The sequence below is a fragment of the Monopterus albus genome, unplaced genomic scaffold (assembly GCF_001952655.1).
Source record: "Monopterus albus unplaced genomic scaffold, M_albus_1.0 scaffold67.1, whole genome shotgun sequence".
NCBI classification, from domain to species: Eukaryota; Metazoa; Chordata; class Actinopteri; order Synbranchiformes; family Synbranchidae; genus Monopterus; species Monopterus albus.
This window is the reverse complement of record NW_018127947.1, coordinates 622,035-642,691: the sequence shown is the minus strand read 5'-3', so window position 1 is coordinate 642,691 and position 20,657 is coordinate 622,035. Positions and strand designations below refer to the sequence as shown.

The 20,657-nt window shown below is 41.6% G+C and overlaps 3 protein-coding genes across 6 annotated transcripts in view; 1 reads left to right on the top strand and 2 right to left on the bottom strand.

Moving 5' to 3' along the window:
• The window catches only part of fbrs (fibrosin), a 20,052-nt gene extending 5,726 nt beyond the window's left edge, over window positions 1-14,326 (bottom strand). The window contains exons 1-18 of one of the 4 annotated variants that reach the window (XM_020604636.1): window positions 13,734-14,326; window positions 12,518-12,943; window positions 10,233-10,409; window positions 9,824-9,850; window positions 9,673-9,702; window positions 8,586-8,634; window positions 7,369-7,705; window positions 6,681-6,901; window positions 6,062-6,306; window positions 5,890-5,934; window positions 5,643-5,741; window positions 5,405-5,488; window positions 5,173-5,211; window positions 4,684-4,755; window positions 4,367-4,520; window positions 3,948-4,028; window positions 3,563-3,646; window positions 272-488 (exon numbers count right to left, since the gene is read on the bottom strand). In XM_020604636.1, coding sequence (XP_020460292.1) covers window positions 272-488; window positions 3,563-3,646; window positions 3,948-4,028; window positions 4,367-4,520; window positions 4,684-4,755; window positions 5,173-5,211; window positions 5,405-5,488; window positions 5,643-5,741; window positions 5,890-5,934; window positions 6,062-6,306; window positions 6,681-6,901; window positions 7,369-7,705; window positions 8,586-8,634; window positions 9,673-9,702; window positions 9,824-9,850; window positions 10,233-10,409; window positions 12,518-12,820 — 2,264 coding nt within the window. In that variant the 5' untranslated portion in view covers window positions 12,821-12,943; window positions 13,734-14,326. Of the gene's footprint in view, window positions 1-271; window positions 489-3,562; window positions 3,647-3,947; window positions 4,029-4,366; window positions 4,521-4,683; window positions 4,756-5,172; window positions 5,212-5,404; window positions 5,489-5,642; window positions 5,742-5,889; window positions 5,935-6,061; window positions 6,307-6,680; window positions 6,902-7,368; window positions 7,706-8,585; window positions 8,635-9,672; window positions 9,703-9,823; window positions 9,851-10,232; window positions 10,410-12,517 lie in introns of all 4 variants that reach the window. The other 3 variants (XM_020604637.1, XM_020604638.1, XM_020604639.1) reach the window with 3 other exon arrangements.
• Window positions 14,327-15,617: 1,291 nt separating this feature from the next.
• Window positions 15,618-17,455, bottom strand: mrm1 (mitochondrial rRNA methyltransferase 1 homolog (S. cerevisiae)). Its single transcript, XM_020604701.1, has one exon. The coding sequence runs from the start codon at window positions 17,150-17,152 to the stop codon at window positions 15,983-15,985; it is 1,170 nt and encodes a 389-aa protein (XP_020460357.1). The 5' UTR covers window positions 17,153-17,455; the 3' UTR covers window positions 15,618-15,982.
• Window positions 17,456-18,952: 1,497 nt separating this feature from the next.
• On the top strand, window positions 18,953-20,185 carry chmp2a (charged multivesicular body protein 2A). The gene is made up of 4 exons (XM_020604642.1): window positions 18,953-19,120; window positions 19,210-19,389; window positions 19,482-19,612; window positions 20,056-20,185. Exons 1-4 carry the CDS (start codon window positions 18,953-18,955, stop codon window positions 20,183-20,185), a joined length of 609 nt encoding a protein of 202 aa, XP_020460298.1.
• Window positions 20,186-20,657: the final 472 nt, after the last annotated feature.

Below are 20,657 nucleotides of genomic sequence, written 5' to 3'. Positions count from 1 at the left end.
CTGGTTGGGTTCGGAAATTTTATACTATAAGGTTGTCAGGTCAGGTTCGGATGCCAGACTCGTGGACACCAGTCAGGTTCAGAGGGAAATATGCAGCCCAATCCATGCTGTACAGTAATAATGTAAACAAGCTCGAATGCGACATGTCCCTATTTCAGTGGGAAATCACAGCACTGGCTGGGGTAACTGATCACTAACACCTTCTCATGGGAAAAACTCCAAGCTATTCCTCCAGTATACAAACAGAATTTAATTCTGCTGAAATTCATACCTGTCCTTTTCATCCTTGATGTACGGGATGTCTCTCCTCTCTACATCCTTCCCTCGATCCCTCTCATCCCTCTTGTCTGTTCCTTTAGCCCAGCTGGAACCAGCGGGGAACCCAGGTGGGCCACTGTGTAGACGGTTCCACGGGTCATGATGGTTGGGGGTGGACAAGCCCCCGACCACACTGGCTGGGGAGTCTTTAGGGCCAAACATGGAGCCCGCTGCACACCAAAGACATTTTTTGTTAGAGAATAAAAAAAAATAAAAAAAGTGGTTGAGGATCTTTAACTTGAAACTTTCAAATTAAATATTTTAAAACTACTCCTGTCATGTTGTGGAAGCAAAAACACATGCTCTACATCAGGTTTTGTCGTTAGCATCTATAATCTTCCTTAGCATGATTATTAAGTCTTTCAAGTTCGAATAAACATGTAAAAAGTTGATTTTTACACTCTAAACTTGTATTGCTTGAGCAACTTCTTTTACAGCTGGAAAAGAAAATCTTAATCAAAACCAGCTGGTGCTTGCAACATGATCAAATCTCTTATAACCCAGTGACTGTTGTGGTTTGCACTGGGCATTTTAATTAACAATCCCTCCCATCTTAGTCTAGTTGGTCAAACCCAACTAAAAATGGGACAAATAGCCTCCCAATAAACCAGTTCCTTCTAGTTTGGCAGAAATGTCTAATCCATGTTGGGCTTTTATTTGGACTGTGTCCAGTCTTCCCAGCTACTTAAATTAATGCATCCAACCTTGTACATCAATGACAAAGCCATTCACAGCATGTCTCTGACAGTGACAGCTGAGTTGTAGCTGTGCTATGAGACAGAAGAGAAAAGAATTAAGAGGGGAGAAAACCATTGAGTAATGACAGACAGACACTTTGGCCAAAGTTAGACAAGATGATCCTGCTGAGAAATGGAACTATGGCTGCAGAGGTCATCATAATTCATCAGATTGTTCTTAAGGTATTATTTTGTTAATTCTATTACTGCATTTATTTAGATGAAGCTCAGCCATGACTGTTATACAATGTCACACACCTGATTAATAATGGGTCAATAATGGCTTGACAATAATGGCAGGAAGGTAACCAGCTACAATCACAAATCTTTCATGAGAATGGGGAGCTAACGTGTAAATTTATCTGTTTCTTTGGAAGCAGCCACCTCACCTCCTCCTGTTTTCAGTACTGCCAGCAGGTACCTTTACAACCCACAGCACAGTTACAGATTAGCTACTGAATTTGAATATATGGCAGAAGGAGCTACTATTTGAATTAATCCTTTACCAGTCCTTAAAAATAGCATGAACTCATAATAACTGTCATAAGTGTTAATTTGCCCTTACACATTATAATGAAGTTTACCAAATGTCCCTCATTATACTGAGGTAACAACAATGTCAGATTTGTTGGACGGGTCTACAGAGGCCACTGAGAGACTTAAAATCGTTAACTAGCAAAGCGCGTTGCCAGTGAGCTCATGCTTATATGTATAAAAATGTAGTCATGGTGTAAAAAGCATCACTTCTTGTGTGCTGGTTCTGTGGTGAATAGAAGTGACTGGCGATGTCAACAAGCCACAACAAGTTCATCATCATTCCTCATTAACAGGGAGCGGACAACTTCTCCGATCAGAGGACGTGCCAGTTTGTCTGTTTTACGACACTCCCCCACTCAGGTGAGTGGGTTAACAATTTAGAAATTAAAAAACATTATATATTGCACAATGTGGGCAGATGGACTGTTTTCCACCCACACACACGCCTTATCCTTTGACTAAATTGAAGACAACCGTTCAACTTTTCATAATTTCCAAATATGACATCAGTAATTAGTTATCATAAATTCAAAGTACTCTGTTATTCATGTATCTTAAATCATCCACACTAAAGATGGACCTCTTGCACTGCAGCGGGACTCAAAGGATAAGTTTGGGTTTTTTCAAGTCTGTCTAAATACAGACTGTAATTACTCCTCCTGTCCATGCTGACCGTGACATGATCCATTTCTATTACAACCATAATGTAAAAACATCCTGTGCAAAACAGTTTTTTCTTCAGATGAAGGCAATATGATGTTTGAGTCAGCCAAACGGAAAAAGTTCAACCAAAGTTACAGCATTCTTAGTACATATTTCTCTTTGTGTGCTTCATTTCTTTGTTGAGTCACAGTGGGGTAGTACTTCCTGGTACTGACATCTCGGTTTGTTGCTGGTACACAACAATTCATCAATAAACCTACACAACATACCCACTTACTCTGGCTACCGAGGACAGCTGAAGCCTCATACAATGAACTACAGCTGAACTCCAAAACACATTGTTGCACTGGAGGAGGCCTAAGGAAGGGATTACTTCACAGCCAGTATGGAGAGGAGGAATGAGAACAGCAACCAAAGAAACCGACTTTAGCTCTTTATGAAAAATTCATCCATTTCAGTGAGCCTGGTCCACTGAGTCATAAAAGGTGCCAACGCCAAGGGCTCCAGCAGGAAAAAAACAAAACAAAAAAAACTTAATCAAAAGGGTTGTTCAGTAATAAACATGAACCTGGCTTAACTTTGGCTAAAAAGCAGCATATCATCCAGCAAAAACCTGTGGTGGCCAACCAGTACACTCCAGATTATTTACTGTGTAAAGTGAACACCGTATTTCTAATGATTAGGCTAGTGGTTAAGGCGCAGGGTTGCGTCAGGAAGGGCATCCGGCGTAAAACACCATTGCCAAATGTCAACATGCGAGTCGTCAGTGTAACGATTCGCTGTGGCGACCCCTAAACGAGAAAAGCCGGAAGTGACTTTCTTACCTGGTGATAATCCAGATAGAAAGTGACAGCAAGAGCGCTGCGCCTTAACCGCTAGCACCTTTATTTGGCCAAGTATGTTACACACACAAGGAATTTGTTTCCGGTACAGAACCGAGGCAGCCATCTGTGGTGCCAACTCAACTGATGGCTCTAACCATCGGAGGCAACTTGGGGGTTCAGTGTTTTGCCCAAGGACAGTTCAACATGTAGACTGCAGGTACCAAGATTCGAACCTCCAACCCTCCGGTTGGGAATGACTGCTCTACTCACTGAACCACAGTCACCCTCAAAAAAAGATCACAAAAAAGACAAAACAGGTACTGCAATGCTGTGTGAGACGTAAGATCCTGTCTCATAGTATTACAAACAGCTGTGCAGCACTCAAAGCTATGACGTGATGATAGTTTTAAGACAGACTTGAAAAAAATCTAAACAAATCATTTAAGCCTTGTGTTTCAAGGCTAGAGATATTTTGAGACTGACCCAGTGTTGGGCTGCCAAGTCCTCCGAAGGCACCAGAACCCAGGGCTCCCAGCGAGGTGAAAGGTGGGGATCGGCCATATGGATCTAAACCACATGCAGATAAATATCAAGAACAGCATGTCTACATTTCTTACAGCGTTTCAACACAATTTTAGGCTGTGTCAAAGAGCCAGAATCTCACTAGTCAGGTGTAAGAGCATGAACAAAAGACCAGAAAAACTCCGCAAAAGGACTTCACAATTGTAGCTAAAATCTGTGGTACCTTTAAATGTTAATTATACAAACCCTAGCAACAATAAATAAAGTTGTTCTTTGTTATTTATTTATGGTCAAAGTCAAAACAGGGTGACAGACATACAGATGTGTCTTTTTAAGTTGCTCTTACCCAAGTGTGCGGTTGGTGTGAGGAAAGAGGAGTGCGGGGCTGACGGGGAGATGAAAGGGGCGGAGGATGGATTGACGGCACCTGAGGGAAAGAACAGTACAGCCAAAAAATGCCATGAGTAATCAAATAATGCACATCAAGATACACACACACACACACACACACTTCATGCTGTGACTCAGATGGCGCTGCAAACATTTGAGCTGTCAAACCTTGTTAGGACAGGACAAAGAAAAAGATAATGGTAGGTTATAAGAAGAGGAAGGAAGGAATGAATGGGTTCTTGAAGAAACTAGGCCAAATTTTGTTTACAGAAGTGAAAGAAAAAAAAACAAGCCCAGGCAGCCTGAATGTTATCTTTTTTGACATTACACATTCTTGCAGTTGCCAAATGAACAATAAGCTATTAAGTGATGCACCTGTAGCTGAGAACAGACTGGGAGGCCTGGTCAGGTCATGAGTAGATGGCAGGGTTCCCCCTATGGGGCCCAAGGGACCCAGGCCCCCAGGTCCAGGAAGACGGGCCAGCAGGTCACTACGGAAATCCAGTTTGTGAGGATCAGCCTGCATGAGCTGAAAGAGATCGGTAGAGCAGTTAGCCTGAACCTTCCTCTGTCCACTGTGAATATACATATCACTGGATCATAACTAATGAAGCCTTTAATCTCTCAAAGTGGCAGTTTAACTGAATTTTACATGAATGAATTTACAACACATTTAAATGAGAAACTCCTACCTTTACTTTTTTCTGATGGCTTAGAATCATCCAGGCCACATATACATGCATAGCACACCATTTTCCTGGTTTCTGCACAGCACAAAAATCACAGGGGTTTACTATGTTACTCCATGAATTTTGCATGTACACGTTTAAATCCTTTGCACACAGAGTCAGATGCTCTTCTTCTTATTCAGAAGTCTCTTTTCTAACCTCTCCAGATCACGGTTCTCCGGCTAAAGATAAGACTACTCACAAGGGCCCAGTATTAATTTTGGAAATAGATTCAAGGATACAAGAAATTCAAGAAAGAACAACATACACAGCACACTGGGGTAATTTCTGTGTTCAAAATATCTAACTGGGTGTGCAAGGGCAGAGAAGAGACCAGTAGCAGTCAAGATTACAAGTGAGATTAGTGCAAAGAGTGAGTGAAGCAGTGAGAAAGTGCAAAAGCCTGGAGGTTTAAAGGAGCTAAGGGATTCAAAGACATCTGTTTTTGCTTACATTACTGATTTTCAACGATGTCCCAAATGGATCAGTTAGCTACAAGAGAACAGAAGTGTAAAACCACTTTTAATCAACATGTCTCACTCTATCAGGAATAGCTTTGCACTCTTTACTGCACTGACTAGGCCCATGTTGCAGCACATCCTAGCCTAAACTGACTGTCCACATTAGTATTGTATTCACTAGAGGAATGATGCAAATAAGCTGCAAGATATCATACTGTCCTTACCCTCGGGTCTTTGGGCTGCAGGTGGTGAGGCACGACCCCAAGTCGAGAGGTTATATCAGGACCCGTTCCCTGAGGGACAAGAGGCTGTCACACACAGCAAAACACATCAGCCACAACCTACTGATCAAATTAACTCAACTCACACTAGTCAATGTTGAGTCCAGATATTGTGAGAGGCCCTCTGACAAGACTTCTAGTGAGTGTCCAGGAATAAGTAAAAAAAGAGAGCTGTTCTCACCTTTGGCTGAAATGCTCCTTGCAAAGAGCTGAAAGGCCCAGTGGGAGGAATCACAGGCTGGATACTCGGCACTGAGGGCGGCGGGTACTGTGGGAAGAACTGCCATGACACAGACAAGCATCTATATAACTGAATGACCACTTAAGAGTCTATAAAAATGTTTTGAATGTTTCTCATCTTTGTTCTTTTACTTAATTTGTAGATTATCACCACCTACTTACTCAGTAAGATAAAAAAAAGTACTCACAGTGTGTCGGTACAGCCCGTCCATTTTGCCTGCATATTTATCAAACTAAAAGACAAAAGCAATTTGTGGGTTAAAACATCTTTAAAAAAAAAAAAAACAACTTCATATTCCAGCCACATTGGAATTTCAAATACAACACAGATGTTCAGCATAACAGCAGAGAGTATCTCACCAGAGGCGGTGCTGTAGCTGTGGGGTGCAGGAAGGGTGTGAAGTGTTGGTGTGTGTGCGTGTGTTGGTGCTGGTGGTTGTGCTGATGGAACTGGAAGGCCAGGGGAGGGATGCTCGGCTGGTTCTGAGACGTCCGACCAGAAGAACCCGGTGTGGAGCTCGATGCTGCTGGACCACCGGGAGTGGAGCGGCCTGCAGCTGCTGCACTACTTTCAGGCCCTGGGACGCTGCGTCTGCCCTCACGCTCTGGTGAATTCAAGAGGCACCAGTTTAAGTTTTGAATAATTCTTGCTCTTTAGTCACGAGCACCAGCATAAAGGGGAAAAAAATAAATAAAAAAAACCACAACAGGCTCTTAAATAACAGTCGTTTGATTTTAACACTTGCTCAGGTTCACCTGACAGACAACAGAATCACAAACTTGTCCTTTTGAAGCTGCTCCATATAAAACACAGTGCAGCCACTGCTTTATCAGATCTCAGTTGTCCTTGCCACCCCAGACAACCACCAGAGAAAGTCTGTTTGTTCTTTTTATGAAACCTTTTAGTCATCACGTTCCCATGAACAGCCGATGAAGACCAACAGTCTGTAAAAGCACAATTCTTGTTGACTGACTGTACCTGCTGCAGGACCTTGTAGCAGAGGTGGAGGGGGAGGAAGGCCAGGTGAGGATGTGTAAAGGACCCCAGTGCTGGCTCGTGATGGGGGTCGAAGGGGCCCCGAGGATCCTGAGCCCCTCATGTACGGCAACGACACACTTGTGGAGGGAGTCGGGGGGCGCACGGAGGACGAGGAAGACGCAACAGATGAAGCAGATGGAGGTTTCACTGGGGTGCTGCTCCTGAGAAGAAGGAAAGCAGAAGTATAAAATATGAATCACACTGGTTTTGAGCTGAACATAAAACCATCCAGCCATCCATAATCTATACCGCTTGTTCTTGAATAGGGTCGTGCGAGCCGATCCCAGCTGACACTGGCTGAGGGGCGGGGTCCACCTTGGACAGGTCTCCAATCTATCACAGGGCTGACATGTAGACAAACAACCACACATACACACACTCTTACAAGCAATTTAGAGTCGCCAATCAACCTAAGCTGCATGTCTTTGGATTGTGGGAGGAAGCTGGAGTACCCGAAGAGAACCCACGCAGGCACAGGGAAAACATGCAGACTCCACACACAAAGGTTCCGGGTCGACCGGGGCTCGAACCCGGAACCTTCTTGCTGTGAGGCAGTTGGTAAGATTCACAATAAAAAAAGCAAAACTTAATACATTTGTATGTTGTAGGGACTTGAAAGTTAACATACCTGTTGTAGATGGAGTGAGATCGCCCAGGCAAAGAGAGGAAGGATTTGTGTTTGGAGAGTGAGGGGCTGCCAGTGTGTTGGCTGCCGGTGCCGTTGGCCAGGCTGGGCCGGGGCACTGTGCCTGAGGCTGGGTGGGAAGGCAGGCAGAAGGAGGCAGAAGAGGTAGAAGAAGAAACAGGTTCTGGAAAATGTAGCTCCAGGCTTTTCTCCTGACTTCGCTCCAGGCCAGATACTCGCGGGGTCACCATCAACCGTGAGACTCCACCACAACGGGCTGACAGAGATGGGCAGTTTTTGCCCATCGATGTGTCCATGTTCGAGGGCACAGGCTCCACAACTACAGAAGAGAATATCAGTCAGCATTTTGGCTTTTCTCTCATTATACCATACAGAGTTACAAGAATAAGGGAAATTAATCCAACAGAGAGAAATGCCAACCTCAAAATGTGAAAGAGAGCTCTGCATTAGTCTTTAAACACCATCTCTTTATCACTGTAATAAAATTCAGTGTTTCTGCTACAATAATCAAGCCACAGCAATCTGCTGACTCAGTTTTTAGTGCCACAGTAATCTAATGTTACTTTTCATAAAAAAATTATCCCCACTTAGTTCCAAGCAGTGAGGTATACAGTTTTCAAATCTGGATTAGTACTCAGTATGCACTATATCTGTATCTAAAGACATCCTGAGCCACTCTATCTAAAACATGGTTGAACTGAACAGAAGGAGCAGGAGAGAAAACACTGGCAGCATCATGATGCACCACCAGTTACTGAGCAGTGATGCTTGACATGATCAGTGCATGGGTATCATGTTGATACACAGGCCTAAGAAAAATTATTGTAAACCCTACCAGACTTGATTAAACTGAAGATAATTTGGACCAACCTGGACTTGGGTCTTTCCTTTAACCTTTTCTGTTTGCCCATATTGCAATAAAAACATTTGACTGTTTCTGGTATTTTTAACTAGATCTACACAGGTACAAACTCAAATCATACCCAGCTAAAACCACACGATTTTTTTCATACAAATCACTGTGTCTGCTGAATGCCTCTAATTTTCATATAACTGACTAAACGTAGCACCACTACTTGACTCATTTTCTGCTAAGATCTAAATATAGCCTTGTGAGAGCCCACTGACTGACACATCAGTTAATTGTTTCATGAATGTGAAGCAGCAGAAGAAATTAAAGTGGACCAAATTTATCATACCTTTCCTAGTACTGACTGTGAACACTGGATCCTTGTCATTGTCGGAGGCCTAGAATGCAAAACAAAATTAATTAAAATGATGACGTAGCTCTTCTCAAAACATTACACTCACCAGTCACCTTAATAGGTACGAATGTATGCACTTCAGTGCAACATTTCCGCCTTAACATCTGTGTTTATGAAGCTCAAAATGTTTCAGGTTTTGGTGAAATTGTCATAAATGTATAAATTCAATTACATGTTTAGTTAAAGGTGGTGCTGTTCTGAACTACATTATTTTCAGATATTCCCACCCTTTCATGTATGTAGTTGGAGAGGACAACTAGAGAGACACCTCTATCTTATGAAATCTTATGTACCACTCCACCGTTAACTATGACCTCAATAATCAACATGTATTTGAATTTATGCATTTATGACAATTTTATCGAAAACTGAAAAATTTTGAGCATAGATGCTAAGGGGGAAGTGTTAGACCTCGTCGGTGAGAGAAAGACCACTCTGATTGGCTGTTGAGCTTAATGAATCAATGCACGAGAAGGCAACGGTTCAGGAAAGCCCCTTCAGCCTGTTGCTGTAGTATCCATGATATCACCCATTTAGTACGATTTGTCCTTGTTTTTCTCTTCCACAATCTCCTTTCTTCTTCCACAACCAAAAGAATATGGGCAGAGAACGGCAGCATCATTTGCAGTTTCTTATCAAAGATATTCTCAATTAGAAGTAGCTATAAACAGCATACTGTATGTAGTTATAGCTCTTCTTCCTTCCCTTTCTGAATGGCTAATACAGACCCTGCCACCTGCTGGTAGGGGGAGTTATTACTGTCACGCAGGCATAGAACCTATTGGCTGTAGTCTGTGCAGTGTGTGCAAGTGTCACTTTTTCAATATGAATGGCCCAGACAAAGCCAACATGAGGTGACGCAGCAGTTGGCCTTCATTGATGCTAGTCATTTTACATCGGCTTGGTGTGTCTCTGCCCTAAAACTGGTCATGCATTCATCACCTTTGCTACTACAGTATCTTTGAATCTTTACCCAATACAACAAGGCTAATGATCGTATCATCATGTAAGCAGCACGCACCTTATCTCCAGTATCACTCTCAGTGTCGCACTGAAATGGGATGGAACAAAACATTAAGATTTGCATCTGCTGGAATAGACAATGCATAGTTGTAAAGCAGTTTGCAGCATAAGAACTTCGTGTTCGGTACAATGTTAGAAAAGAAACTTACAATGTAGCCAGTCTCCAAAGGCTGCCCCTAGAAAAGAAAAATAAATAAATAAATAAATAAATAAACACACGGCGTTAGCTCCAGTAACTTTCAACTAGGGTTTAAAGATGACTAAATGGAAAAATGAATGAACTTCATAGTGATTACATTTTTAAAAAGGTCAAATATGTTTAAATAAAATGATCTTTACTGATCTGCTCCATTTAAACACAATTGAATGATACGTGTTGTTAGCATTTGTGCAACAGTGTGTGTGTAAACCAGTTTTACAGGATCATTCTCAATGTCAAGATATACAGGTCAGCAACGCTGCAGAAATGTAAACACAGTTCAATCTCTATCATAACAAGATGAAGGAAGGTACAGTCGACACATTAAAGCCCAGCAGAGTCATGAGTCCTTGGTTCACCTCTATCTTTCTTCTCTTATTTCTGCTCTTGTTCCAACAGCTGCTGGAGTAACTGTGCGGAGCGCCATCCTCCGGCTCAGACAGCGGCCCTCCATCATTCTCCTCCAGCCCTCTCTTCCCCTTATTCCTCCTTCCCAGCATATCAGTGCGCTGACTGGGCTTCAGAGAGCAGTCCATCTGATACAAAGACGAAAAAAAAAAAAAAAAACCATGTTCACACATGTATACTAAAAGGCATCACTGTATGCCTGAGAACCACAGGCTAGCCTCATGCAGATGAATGTCCTGAAAAACCTCATTTCTGTGTAGTTTCAACTCAGTGATCACAAAAATAGAAACACTGGAATGATTTAATGCAGCCCGCATGAGACTCTTATTTCAACTGTTTGTGTGCAGACTCAAACTTATGGTGTGTTTTGAGTTGTTTTTTTTTTTTCATGGTGGTGGTGTTGAACTTGACCTCTTGCATCCACCTTATTTATATGTATATAAAGAAGGGCAAAAAGTATCAACCTAAAAACGTACACGGGAATCGAATCAATACCTCCCTGACAAAATTCCACAATAAAAATAAATTAAAGTACTAAATTCACAAACGAAGAATGATAATGAAGTACACTGTAGTGTACAGAGGTGCCCAATCTTCCTGATTTTTTATCTTCCACAGGGGGTCAGGAGGTATAGCTCAATAGTTGTGAGATGATTTACAAGTAAAAAAACAAATTTGCTACACAAATATATATTTACTTTTGCTCTTGTACAGTGAAATACTGAAAAGTGTTATAATCATTCAAGGCCATCTAAAAATTAAAAGAAAGAAAGAAACCCCACTCTTATGTCTATCTGTTCTGAGACATATGCAACCTGCAACAAAGGGTCATAATGAGTATGCATTGCCTCAGATATTTAAAGGTCCACATTATAAAATTTTAAAAGCAGTGACTTTGTGAATGTACAAAAACTGTTTAAGAACAAAGTGGTTGCTCAAAGCTCAAGAGAGTTATGTAAAACTAAGAAGAACGATCAGGCGAGCCTTCGGGAAAAAGGCATTGCTTGTATTAAGTGACATGCACTGGTCACTTATATGTAAATTAAAGCAATTCCCAGGCATTAAAATATAATAATATCATGTAATAAAAAAATATCTGGAAATTAACAAGTGCTACATGTTATCCAAAACAGTTTACATTCCAGTTGTTTGTTAGATGCATAAACTGTGCAAAACTCTCACATTACTGTCAATCTATTTGGTCGAATCCTTCAAAGTTGTGAAGATTGGTTTATTACAGAAAAGACAGTAGCTGAAATAGCTGCATTTGACATAACAAAACTTAGCTTGAAGCACAGGTAACTCAACGTGAAGGTCACCAGTACTTGCCTGCCCAACTGGTTATTTGTTTAAATACATTTTCATTTAAGAACCACAGACAATAAGTGCAGTTAATAAATGCAGGCAGGAAATTATACTGACTGAAGGAAACTGCCAGCTTGCCTTAATGAACACCAATAAATCTTAGCTTTTTTCCATTAGTAATTTCAGATAGTGAGCAGCCATCCATCCTGACCTTCACTGGATCATTTGACTGTAAAATCAAGTAACCCAAGAAGTGGAACTGTACAAGTGTGTGTAAATAGGAAGTTTTACAACATTACCTATTGACAAACAATTTACTTTCCTGGCATGATGCTGAGGTCAAGCAGATACCAGCAGACACACCCTGAAGGCAGATTAATTCATATTTCCTGTCTTGATGGCTAGATAAGTTACCTGAGCAAGTTAGAAATACAAAGTATTAGGCTGAAGTATTAGCCCAATCTTGGAGTAATTGTACTCATTTATTTTTCCTTTGTGTGTCTGAAAAGCCATTTGGCAGCTCATCAGCGCCTCACAGAATTAGAACATGAATAATTGAAGCCTCTCCAAGACCCATCAGAGGGATGCCTTGGGGTTTGGGTTTGGCCTGAGTGGATTGCTTTCTCCAAGCAAGAACTGGTGTCAGGGTTGAGGAGTACAATCTGCAGCATTTTCACACCTTTAGCTGCAGGGAACAGGCATGATTTAACGTGATGGACAGAACTACCAGTAAAAATCTAGTTGAAATCCCCACTGCTCTATACACACATTTTTCAATTTAAACAAAACAGAGGACAAGGTGCCACTTGCCCGTCATATTACGCATCACCCTACATTAGATTCATCCATCATTTTGTATATCCTATTGTGGAAAATAAACACCATTTGGTGAATGACAGCTGATGACTTGGTGTAAGATCAATAAATTTACCTCCAGTGCCTCCAAGCTGATAAAGCTCGCAATAGCGAAGCCATCGATGATGTCTTCCTCACAGGACACAGACTCTCTCTTCCTCCGGCGTGGAGGCCTGTGTCTACCAAAACTGGGCCGGCATTCTCTCCCACCGGGACCCAGGACACTGTTCGTCCCACAAGCCTCCTGATCGGAGCCTGAGGACAGGGATGTGGCTCGCTCCGCAGCCAGGTCTACTCTCCTCCTACGCCGCTCTCTGTCGCGTTGTGAACGAGATCGTCGGCTCTGCCTGAATCCAGTGCTTCGGCTCGGGCCCTCCATGTTCAAACGGTACCTCCTTTTGTAACTCCAGTGAGGCCAAAGGCACTTTACTCAAGTCCCGGTCCGGTGAAAGGCACCGAACCGCAAATAAGACACCACTACACAGGCCCTGTCAGGGAGTCCCTGTTAAAATGGCGTTAATGAAACCAGTGGCTTATTTACCGTTCTTTGACAACAGTTTATTGGCATCAGTGCCTTTCTTTCGGCGAAATTTTAGTGTCATTTCAATGAAACTTGGATCCGCATGGTAATTTAAATCATCCACGACATACACAAATGTCAGGACATAGCTGATTGTGTCTCGTAGAAGGCTAACATTAGCTAGCAAGAAATTCAACCGACAGCCACATAAGTTAAACGCATGTAAACAAAAAAGACAGGTCTAGTTATGACGCCGACTAAGCAGGCCAAGTCGTTTCTAGATAGATTTTAAAAAGAAAATCACGCAAATCTTGCTCAAAACAACTCTAAAGTCCAGGATTTCCTAAATTTCTGCACACGCTGACAAATTTATTAGCAAAATGATTCGGATAGCTAACTTGTTAGCAAGGCCAATAACCTAGATATCCGACGTTAACCCGGTGGCCATGACATGACTCCATGTTAATTTGAAATGTGGAGTGCTATTGTTGACAGTTACTGTAAATTACTCACAATCTAGGAGTAAACCGAGCTGTCTGGTTGTGTTAGAGTTGTTGGGTTACTGCTATCTTAGCTAGATCAGTGTTGACTCCGGCCAGTTAGCTTTTGCTCATTTGGTTAGCATGTACGCGGCTAACTCAAAACATTACAATATATTCAGCCAACGAACTAAGAATAACACTATATTCTTAAAATGTCTCTGGAAAGACTGACAAGCCGGACAATACACAGTAAAGCTAACTACCAAATTGTAGCTAAGAGAAGAAATTACCTTCCTGGCGAAATGTTGATGGCCGATAGTAACGTTAATCGTTGAATTCGCATCACATCAAAAGAAAGACGTAACGTTAGCGCCGTGGCTACTTAGCGTTTGCCGATCCAGCTGTTAGCCAGCTAAACCACAAGCAACAATTTTTTTTAAAAGAAAGTAGGAAAATATGGATGCTCTTTAGCAACTAATCACTGATTTAATATTGATAACTCGTCTCTTCAGACAGAACTCTTCTTTCCTCCCACCTCCATCATAAAGAAAAAATTTCAAGGCCCAAATATTAAAGCCTCGGTGTCGATTTCCATAAACGAGGGTGTCGGCCAAGCCCCCGTTGGGCTGGGCAACTCCTTCATGCAGCCTTCACTGTGTAATCCAATGTTTAGGAGAAGTTGGACCACTCGCCGAGATTTCCGTTCAAAGAATTTTCTTTCTCACTAAATCCAGTGTGGAAAATATAGAGAGAGAGAATATGAACCGCGTCGCCGCTTCCCCATTACAAGTTTCCACTGAATTAGAAATTTATCGTGAAAATCAGGGAGACACAACCCTTGTCAGACGTACATTGCATTGTGTGCGGCACTCTTCTTCCTCAGTCACCAAACTGGCTTGTTGGCAGCTCTGCTTGTGCGTACTGCCACCATGTGGAATGTGTAGTCACCGAGCAGTTATACTAACCATTCTGTCATCTTTCCAGCCATTAGATGACTTTTGTAATCATTTAAACCCCAAGGCCAGAAACTACAAGGGGACTCTGATACAGAAACATGGCCATTAAAACCCAGTGTGCTCTGACTGGGGCTTTGAACATTTGTATTATTATATAACCTACACTAAATGGGTAAAGCTATGTAGACATTCCTGCCCACCTGTGTACTTTTGGTCTGGGGTTGTTCTTCATCATCACAAGACAGCGCTTGGCACTTTCTTTCAACATGGCATTACTCCCACACACAGGGCCAGGTCCAAACAGAGAGGATTTTCACATTTTGGTGTGGAAAAAGAGGCTGGTCTGTACACAGCCCCGAATTTAACCCCATCTAACACCTCTGGTATGGATTGTACTGTAAGTCAAACCTTATCACCTTAACATCAGTGTTGGACCACACTAATGCTCTTTTAACTGAATGAGAGCAAATCCCCACAGCAGGCTCCAAAATGTGGAGAAAAGTGTATGAAGTTAACAGCCGCAGAATAACATCCATGGTTCAGAAAGGAATTCATGTGTCCACATACATTTGACTATATAGTGTAAAGAATAAGATGCACAATGAAAAAAATCCAAAGGCTGGTGCAGCTGTGTACTGTGGATACCTCTAGCTAAATGAATGCAAAGTAACAGTTCTGAAATAAAAATCACCCGCATGAAGATTTTGTTGATGAAACTATTCCAGAGTCTCATCTGTGTGGTCATATTGGAGGCTATAGGTTGTGGTGCTGTGTTTCTACTACTTTGTCTACCCTATTTATATAAATTAAGGTAAGCTACAGAGCAGCCGCACCTCTCTCTATAAGGTAATGCACATCCATAACAGCACAAATAACAGCCCCCAAAATGATTATATAGTTTAATCACCACCTCTTTAAACAGTTTGAACACAAACTGAACATTATCGCCTTCATGGAGGAGGATTTACTGCAGGACTGTTGGCTTAGACTGACTTAGTTTTAGCTCAGTGTACCTAATAAACTGAGGTCTGAGGGTCATGAGTCTTAATTTCTCACCCATCACTGACTGGCCACCAAAAATTCTGTTTAAAAGAACATATACATACATGTACACACACACAACAAAACAAATCAGTGTCCACTTCACACACAGTAGGTATATACTGTGCATGGTTTCAGAAAGCATTCTGACCCCTTCACAATGTGCACATATTGTAGATTAAATTTTAAATTGATAATTTGCTATTTTTGCCCATTACACTCAGTAATCCACTATGGCATAGTGAAAACAGGTATGCAGTACCAGTATTTTTTATTTTTAGACAACAATGGAACTCTGTTCCACAAAGGAATACACTATATCAGGATTTAGATACTCAAAATATGTTAGTTTTGGTGTTTTCTTGGGATTTGTTGACAATAAGAAATGAGATGTAAAATTTCACCACAGTCTAATCTTGTAAGCCATTTTTGAAAATTACAGTGAAGTATTCAATTTTATTCCTCAAGCATGTGATTCTGTTGATCATTCTCAGCCTTCTTACATCTTAGGTTACAGTACAGGCAGATATTTAGGGTGGTCTTCAGCTGGTGGACCTCCTGGAGCTCAGCAGAGAGTGCAGCAGGATGCCTGTGGCCACAGAGACATTCAGAGACTCGATGCTGGGGATCAGCTCTCTGCCAGCTGGGATGGTGAGCAGGGTTTGGCACAGAGAGAGCAGTTCTTGGGACAATCCTTCCCCCTCACTTCCTATTAACAACAGTGTGGGTTTAGTCATCTGAAAGTCTGAACACTGAGTGACAGGAATCTGGGCATGCTCTGCATTGGCTCCAACTGTGCCAACCACCTGCCAGCCTTGTGCCACCTTCAGCTTCAACATATCTGCAAGGTTTTTATACCCATACACACCAGTCACTTCCATAACACCTGAGCTGGCTTTGCTGACCACTGGAGACAATGGACAGCTGTTGCGAAGACTGCTGGCAACTCTGTCCACTCCAAGGAAATAGGCAGAGCGCAGGATGGCACCAAGATTCATCGGGTCTTGAATTTCCTCCAGGACAAGCCAGAGAGGGGTGTCTGTTCTGATGGGTGCAGTGTCACTGTCCTCGCTGAGATAGTTCAGAGGGCTGGCTAGGAGACAAACTCCTTGATGTACACGTCCAGAAGACATACTGTCCAGATCCTTTTTGCTGACCCGATGGACTTGTACTCCTCGCTGATGAGCCTCTTCACACACCTTTAACACAGAAGCCCTGTGAGAGGCCTCGCCATCTTTTACAAACAGTTTATGGGTCATTCTTCTACCCTGAGTCAAAGCCAGGAGACAGGGAGCGATGCCAAAAACAATCTCATAGTTCTCTATTTTGGAGTCTAGCGCTGACTTCTGTCTCACTGGCCTCTCCCCCCCTGCAGGGAAATCCTCCAGACACAGTTTCCTGACTTCAGATGATATTCTGTGGTCATCTCCCTTCCTCTGATTCTTCTTCTGCAACACTGGGATCTCATTCATCCAGACTTTACTCTGAACTGACCTCTCATGGCCTTTCTGTCCATTAGATCCAACAGACTTGTGTCTATGGCGTCTCCTTGCCACAGGGTTGATGTTACTGTCCTCTGGGCACAGAAGAGTAGCTGTCACATGGTAAGAGGTAAACTGAGAGCCCACTACTGAGAAAACTGAATTCTTGTGCAATCTTCTAGTCCAAACGAGTAGCCGCTTGTGTTGATGTGCTATACTGAGTACCCACATATTAAATTTGTTTATTTTATTCTATAAAAATAAAACAAAAGGTAGTTGTCCCAGAGAAACTTTGTAGAGTTGCCTGAGAAGTCCATCAATCCAGAGATCATTTGTCCACAGATTTCACTCAGTAGGTCTCATGGTTCAGTCTAAAACATTAAAATGTTATTAATGTTTATGCCTCGACACCACCATCTTCCTGAATAGTTGATCTGTTTGCGGCCTTTACGTGAAACTCACACGTGCAATCCATCTCAGTCAAGTACCGTGTGATTATGACCGGATGTCGAACGCTCCCATTTATAAAATAAAAGCCTCGAGGAAAAACAATATAAATGAGCTTTGTATAAGAAATAAGAACAGAATTATAGCACACTAAAATGGCGAGACGAATCATACACATTTTGGATTGATAAAGTTGTGACTGGATTCTGAAAATACAAACAGTTTGCTGTGCATTTGCTGCTCATCAACATTTGGTGTTCATACATACTGTATGTGTAGATAGATAGATAGATAGATAGATAGAAAGCTAGATAGATGGAAAATGTTACTGCCTTCTTATTAGTACTGGATTTAATGTCCTCAAAGCTTTTTAAGTAAAAAGAAGATTTTCTGTTGGGTAATTTGGATATCATTGTCATTAATTAACTTAGAAACCACAATGTCACTATGCCACAGTGATTTCCAGTATGATCCCCTTGCGACTGCAAGGAGCATCTGGTGACTAAATACCGCCCATGAAATGCCAAATATATGAGGCATAGTTTCTGGATATGGAGTACAAAAGTACGAATGGACGTTTAATTTTCAAAGTTGTTATTCTCGTGTTACTTCCTCTCTTACGTGAACTTGATAAAAACTTGATATATGTGACGCAATGGTAAATATACGCAATACGTCATTTCCCGGAAGTGAAACTATCGCAACACGGAAGAGTCTGAAAGAAAACAAATAATCGTTTAAAATTGTGTCGAATTGAAGTCGAAGAAGACTCCCTCAACGCCTTTTACTTGTTTCTTACGACGAGCTTAGTACACGGTGAGAGTACATACTCCTGTTTCTGTCAGCTGGGTGAGGTTTGTGGTGGTGGGGTTAATATGCAAAATGTTGACAGATTTGAGGGGAGGACAGCTGAGCTAAAAGAGCTGAAAGGAGACTTCGGGCCTCCGCTCACATATCTGACTGCTGACTAATATTTTCCAGGATACAAGGGGGTTATATGGAGGTTTGACATGGCTGAAACAATGTTAGAAACCGAGTGATATTAGTGAAAACTGTCATTGTTTATTTTTCAGTGCTGATTTTATGATTTATTTGTACAAAAAGTACTAATTACACTTCCTTCATATTTTTACAACTAGCTACTAGCTATCTTATCTAACTAGAGCTGGAATGATAAAGCAGTAAGTTGAGTAATGCTAGTTGAAACAATGAACAACTATATTGTTGTATATGTAATCATTTTAACTTGTTTTTCACAGAAAAGGGGAAAATTCTACTTATCTCAGATGGCCAGCTAACAATCCAAAGCTCAAATGTATCCACTTTAAAAAGATATAAGAGAAGGGCAACAAATACTCACATTTAAGAAGATGGAACCAGAAAATGTTTGGCATTTCTGCTTGAGAAATCACTAGATTATTACTTGCTTGTTGCAGATTAAATTACCTATGGATACTTGCGGATTTTCTTTGATTGCTGAATTACTTTAGCACTACTGTAAATTTAACCCACCAAATGTTATATTTGACTGTACCTATTTAGTTTGACTGCATTTGACCTCCTCCTTGTGGTATTTTTAACCAGATGGAGTTCCTGTTTGGGAAGAGGAAGACTCCGGAGGAGATGCTGAGGCAGAATCAGAGAGCGCTCAATCGAGCCATGAGAGACCTGGACCGAGAGCGAATGAAACTGGAGCAGCAGGAAAAGAAGATCATTGCTGACATAAAGAAAATGGCCAAACAGGGACAAATGGTGAGATGAAGGAAATAGTGTCAATGTGGAGAGATTCATTTGTTAAGGAAGAATCTTAGCTGTGATATGTGTTATCTAAACCTTTTCAGGACGCTGTCAAGATCATGGCCAAGGATTTGGTTCGCACAAGGCGCTATGTCAAGAAGTTCATCATGATGAAAGCTAACATCCAGGCAGTCAGCCTAAAGATTCAGACGCTCAAGTCCAACAACAGCATGGCACAGGCTATGAAAGGCGTCACCAAAGCCATGGCCACAATGAACAGACAGGTCTATCAAACAGTCACTGATTTACTTTGGTCAAGGGAAATAAACAACAGGCCTCTTGTGTTGACGGTCATATATTTATTTCACTTTCACAGTTGAAACTGCCTCAGATTCAGAAAATCATGATGGAGTTTGAGCGACAGAGTGAGATCATGGACATGAAAGAGGAGATGATGAATGACGCCATTGATGATGCCATGGGTGATGAAGATGATGAGGAGGAGAGGTGAGGGCCCGAGAGGAGCGACAAAACAGTTATTGTTATTTTTTTGGTGAAAACCTTGTCTTATCTTTGCTTCTCTCTATGTTTGTTACCCCAACGCCTGCATCCCATAGAACAAAACACAATAATAAATATATAAATAAGTAAACATCATAGAATAAAACATGGCTTTGGCTTTGAAATGTCATAGCCATAATTTCCTTTATTTTGTTCCAGTATTGTTGTAGAACTAAGAAGGAGAACAATAGGCAGTGCCCCCTGTACACCTCCCTCAACAAGTTGAAACGTACTGCATTTTTCCTAGAGAAGTCCTTCCAGCAAAATTAACAGATTATACAATAGCTTTGGTTTTTCAACTTCTTAATTCAGCCCCTCAATGTGATGTAAATAAACCAGTATATGTTTTTTTATTCACTTGATGCATTTGTGATTGTATCTCTACATAGTGACGCCATCGTGTCCCAGGTGCTGGACGAGCTGGGACTGAATCTGTCCGATGAACTGTCAAGTAAGAAAAATCCAACGCTGTGGTCACAGTCAGGAAAATGCTACATGTGCAGGGCTGAGGTTTGCTAGCATGTTAGTGAATCTGACTAGTATCAAATCCTCTAATTATGAATCCTTTCGACTCCTCTTGTCAGATTTCCTAATCAGAGCTCCCTTCTCAAAGTTAAACTTTCATAATTTTCAAGGAAATTAAGTTAGAAATAACCACAGCTCAAATATTCAGTTTAGGTGTGTGTGATCAACCAGAGATAAGAGTTTTTAGTGGTTGCTAATGTTACCTGTAGCTTTTCGATATTATTCTTTCTTAATAAAAACTAGTGTAGAGAGATAAGGGATTCGTTATCTGGGTTTTATGCAGACTCAAGAAGCAGATCCAAAATAGAGACAGCTATTGAAACTCAGCCCTGTTCATTTGCTCTTTGTCTTTTGTATGTTCCTTTTTGTTTGTTCTAACACTGAAGGCCCATGTTGTGTCCATGTCAGCTCTCCCAACCACCGGAGGAAGCCTGTCGGTGGCTGGAGGAAAGAAGGCAGAGCCCCA

What these genes read in the sequence shown, in the direction of transcription:
- mrm1 (XM_020604701.1), bottom strand. Translation starts at nt 17,152, where the DNA reads ATGTGGGTACTCAGTATAGCACATCAACACAAGCGGCTACTCGTTTGG.
- chmp2a (XM_020604642.1), top strand. Translation starts at nt 18,953, where the DNA reads ATGGAGTTCCTGTTTGGGAAGAGGAAGACTCCGGAGGAGATGCTGAGG. An exon ending in TGGCCAAACAGGGACAAATG is followed by an intron (nt 19,121 to 19,209) that starts GTGAGATGAAGG and finishes AAACCTTTTCAG; the next exon opens with GACGCTGTCAAGATCATGGC. An exon ending in TGGCCACAATGAACAGACAG is followed by an intron (nt 19,390 to 19,481) that starts GTCTATCAAACA and finishes TCACTTTCACAG; the next exon opens with TTGAAACTGCCTCAGATTCA.